General features: G+C 39.0%; 1 protein-coding gene across 1 annotated transcript in view; it reads right to left on the bottom strand.

Moving 5' to 3' along the window:
* The window catches only part of CUNH9orf135 (chromosome unknown C9orf135 homolog), a 99,312-nt gene that overhangs the window by 48,983 nt on the left and 45,367 nt on the right, over positions 1 to 4,962 (bottom strand). Inside the window, exons 3-4 of the mRNA XM_004637207.2 lie at positions 1,786 to 1,904; positions 497 to 565 (exon numbers count right to left, since the gene is read on the bottom strand). Coding sequence (XP_004637264.1) covers positions 497 to 565; positions 1,786 to 1,904 — 188 coding nt within the window. The remainder of the gene's footprint in view (positions 1 to 496; positions 566 to 1,785; positions 1,905 to 4,962) is intronic.

A 4,962-nucleotide genomic window follows, 5' to 3' on the forward strand; every position in this document is an offset into this window, starting at 1 on the left:
TTTTGCGGAACTGGGGATTGAACTCAGATCCTTGCGTTTGCCAGTCAAGCGCTTATTCTACTGAGCCATCTCCCCGGCCCCAGGGGAACACTTTTAACAATGATTGGAAAGCATGAAAGTTAGCAAAACATGGCACTAAAAAGTCTGTGGGAAAGACACCTGTTTACAATAGAAGAGCTGAAACAAGAAGGCAGATCAGCTTCTTTAAAGTGACTTAAAACTTTTTACTAGTTCTTTAAAAATAGCACATCAGCAGAGGTACTGATTCAGAAGTTACAAATAAATGTTGGAGAATTTACAAGCACAGACTATACAATTAGGGTGTGCTGACTGTTTTAGTATTACTATTATTAATCCTATCATTCTTGAAGAACAGAAATCTTCCCTTAAAGGAAAGCACAAGATAACATATAAAGGGGATGCTTTCCCCCTTCAAACAAACCTCCCTAAGCAATAAGCATTTTGTGCAATCTCCTGCAATTTAAGAACTACTTACATTTTTCCTCTCTCTGGTGGATGTCTGGTAAAGACAGCCCCGTAGCCCGTGGCAGGTAATCCAGTGTCCCTGTAGACATGACAACAATGTTTAGAAAACATGTCAAATTGCCATATGTAAACTTTCAAAGTCATATAAAACTACCTTGGAGGGGCTGGTGAGATGGCTCAGTGGTCTAAAGCACCTACTTAGAACAAGCTCAGCAAAGCAGAGGGACCACGGTTCAATCCCCCAGCACCACATGCCAGCCAGCCCCGCCCCCTGGTGGGCTGAGCTGACCACACACACACACACACACACACACACACACACACAAATAAATAAAATTTAAAAAAAATAAACTATCTTGGAGCTGAATTTTATGACTATTGAGTTTTTTGTGTTTGTAACACTTACACACTTTGCAAAATAAAATGTACCAACACATAAAAGGAATTTTTAGCATTTTATCATTACTCGTACTGCTTTTCCCAGTAATGACAGTACCAGACAAAGTGGATGGCATGCACTTCTAGGCAGACACACTGTGCCAGGCGCAGGACGGTACATCTCAGTCAGGTGTGACTAAGAAACAGTCCTTACCCTCAAGGTACGCTCTCTAGGGAAAAATATTCATGTGAACAGCTGAATTCAAGTCCAACTGTGAGGTACGACACACAATATGTGGACAGCAAGGATACCAGAGCACTTAATTCTGATTAATGACAATTTACCTAGGCCATACTGCATTTATTTTTTATATTCTCATTTTTTTTTTATTTTTTAAAGAGACTACAAGTAAGAATTAAAACAAAAAAATCACAAGTGGTACAGAATTTCATTTAACGAAGTAATATGAGTTTCACAGTGTTTGTTGTAATGGTCTTGTCTTCCAATCAGTTATTCATATTATCAGATACATGCATGTAAAATTGGAAGAAAAAAGAAAAAAAGAAAGAAATACATAAGAAATTAAGAAGAGAAAAGAAGAAACAATTGATAAAAGGAGATGAAACAAATTAAAGCATTAAAAGCTCCTTTCCATAGACCGGCAGACATGCACAGTACAGTGGTCCAACCATCCTGCTTGCTTGCATAGATAAAGCTCTTTCCCCTGCTCCCTCTCCTGTCCTTCTCCTCAACACTTCTAGGCATAGCGCATATTTTCTTCCACGTAAACTTCACAACAACCCTGGGAAATGAACGCTTTTGCAAGTAAGTCAGTAAGTTAAGGTTCAAACCCTCTTCCTACTGATGAAATCCATTCTGCAGATGCATAATCTATAAGCAAGAGAAGATTGTAAGAATACCTTTCAATAATCCCAGAGCACAGTGTTTCCTCATTTAATAAGGCCTTGCTCTTTCTTTCAGCCAATTCTCTTTTTAAAAACACTTGTGACATCTGCTCGTGTGTTTCTGATATCCAAATCTAAAAAAAAAAAAAAAAAAAAAAAAACAGAAGCCACACATAAGAAAAATTAATCACCCCAAATGGCTAGTTAGTAAAATATACTCCTATTAAAGTACATTCTGCTTTTGATTGTTGACTCCAGTTGACATTAAAAGATAAGTAATATCTCAGGATCACAAGTCCGATCTCAGCATATGCAACTTACCAACTTGGAGAGAGATACTGTCTCAAAACAAGAAAAAAAAAATTTAAAAGCCTGGATGTAGCTCAGTTCAAAAGCCCTGGGTTCAACTTCCTATACTGAAAAACAGTATGATCTCAACATAATCAACTATTTCAACATAAATATCTACAAAAGCAATTCTTTTATTTTAGCTAGAAAATAAAAATCAAATTAATCACCTCTGTAAAACAAAAAAAAATGCTTTATTTCATCAACTAAATACTCTACCTACTTTCTAACTCTTATCTTTATCCTTCTCAGGTTTATTGGTTTATTTTTACTTCTCTAAGTAAGAAAACGTTTGTAGCACTCACTTTGTAAATTAAAAAAGATTTCATTATTGTTGATGTCTTCATCATGATTATTTATTCCCTATTATAAGAATAATTCAGTGAATCAGCAAGTAATTATTACCATAGGAGACAATCTGAGCATTGTGAGCAAGATTTACACCAATGTCAGATACACCATGGGCAAACAAAAAAAAATGTTTCCAACATTTCCACCTTAAAAATGAATCTAATTTGAAACTGTCTCATTGCTATTTGTTTATCAATAAAATTATGGGAAAAAATCTAGGTGGTCATGAATCTGGAGGTTCAGAGAAGAGAACCCCAACTCAACACCAAGACAGCACATCATCTTCCTTGCAACTAAAGACTAGAGGGGGCCGGGGAGATGGTTCAGTGGAATAAGCGCTTCCCTGGCCAGCGCAAGGGCCTGAGTTCAATCTCCGGTTCCACCAAATAAATAAATAAGAGTAATATTGAAAGACTAGATTCCCCTGAGATATCCACTGAAGCCCCAGACCACCTTAATCCCATTGGATTAAAATAAAAGAATGACCATCCTACAGATCTGGAGACTTCAACTACAAGGATATCATAGCAATAGCAAGTGACCTGTAGTTCATTTTGAGTTATGAAAAGGCACAACAATAACTACAGTCTTACATTCCTTAAAATCAGCTTAATATAGTCTCTGTTCTCAGTCCCCTGGCTTACACCACAGCTCTCCAGATTCTTGGCTTCTCTGACCACAGATTTCTGAGACTTCAACCTCCTAAATCACCAGCTTCCCAGTTCAAATTCCCAACTTAGCCCCACATGCCTTTCACTCAATTACTTTTCCTTGTAGGTTTCCCAGCTCACAACTCCCTGGTAGAGAACAACAATGAGTTTCATACTTTAAGAAAATAAAGATAACACCAATTTGATTTGAAACGGTCTCACTGCTATTTATTTCTCAATAAAACTATGGGAAAGAAAGTAAAGATATCTTTTGGGGAAAAAATTAGAGCCCTCATTTTGTTCGGAACTACAAGATTTTGAAAATTAACTTTGGGTATGTTTCGAACTTTTCAGCAGTACAATACTAAATCCACCATCTCTTTAAAAATTATATGATGCAAAGATATTGCCAAACCTGAAATAATGAGAAATAACAAGAAACATAATAATAGCATTTGTGGACCTTAAGCTTGTTGAGTAGTTATTCTGTGCTGGACGCTGCACTAAGCGCGTTGTGTGCATTATTTTATATGAATGTTGTGCATTGATCATGCTCTCAGGAGGGAAAAAAATAATCAAATGGGCAACTTAGGGGAATTTAATAATCTGTTTATAAAAATATGGCAAGCATTACAAAAATCAACCACGCTAAAGCACCTTGAGGGTAGCATTAGTGAAGAGCCTCAGCTTAGAGCAGTTAATGGAATCCAGAAAAATCTAGAGCCATAGAGACAGACCTAACTATTGTGGCTTTCAGAACAAAGTTACATATCTGTCACCAAACTGTGGCCTTACAAAGAGGAAGCCACAGGAACAAATGGCCTCCCGCCCTTTCCTTCCGCCTTTGACCATCTGCTAGTCCCTCCCGTGGGCCAGACCCAGTGAGACTCCAAGGGGCAAGGAGGCTTATTCATGCAATCCAGCACCTGGGTGAGAAGGGTAGAAAGTAATCTGGAAAGCAAAGGAAAAATACAGGGCACAGTGTTTCCATTTTAGGGATGGGGAACCTGAAGCTGAAAGGGATTCGTGCACAAGCAAAGCAGCTAGAAAGCAGATCTGTGATACAAAATGCACTCAGTCTGGTTCATCCTTTCATCTCTCCATCCCTATGCACAAAGCACCACATGTCCCACTAGCTTCTAAGGCGCTGCATTTCAGATATGTCTTAATTGTACCCGCCCCCCCCCCAGGTTCTTATCTTCAGAAGACTGTTTTCCAGGATGGTGGTGCATAGAAATGCTGCGGAGCCTCAAAAGTGTGGGGGTTTAGTGAGAGGTCCTTAGGTCGCTAGTGGTGTGACGTAGTTCTCTCGGAACCCGTTGGCAGTTTCTGAGAGAAGACTGGCTTATGAGGAGCAAGCCTGGACCCTCCCAGTTCTCTCTGCTTCCAGCCTCACCATCTGATTCTCCCCAGAATGCTCTGGCACTACCTTCCATGCAGCCTTCACCACCCACTGTCTGTGCTATTTTGTTTGAACTTTCAGGCTCCAAATCTGTGATCTGGTAAACCTTTTTTTAAAAAATTAGGCATTTCTAGTATTTTGTAGTAGTGATGAAAACCTGACAAATCGGGGCCAGCCAAATAGCTCAGCAGATTAAAGCACCTGCTTAGGCAGACACTGGGGTTGGACTGGCGAGCTGTGCCGGCCCCACCCCTGCCGGGGCTTGTGGTGGTATGTGCTTGTAATTCTAGCACTTGGGAGGCTGAACACAGGCAGATCACTATGAGTCCAATCTACATAATGAGACTCTGTAGACGCTTACTAAATTTGTTTTTATTTATTTATTTATTTATTTTTTACTTAATATTTTTAGGCTCCTTTTGTTTGTTTTGTTTTTCCATA

The sequence above is a fragment of the Octodon degus genome, unplaced genomic scaffold, assembly GCF_000260255.1.
Source record: "Octodon degus isolate 3935 unplaced genomic scaffold, OctDeg1.0 scaffold00087, whole genome shotgun sequence".
NCBI lineage: Eukaryota > Metazoa > Chordata > Mammalia > Rodentia > Octodontidae > Octodon > Octodon degus.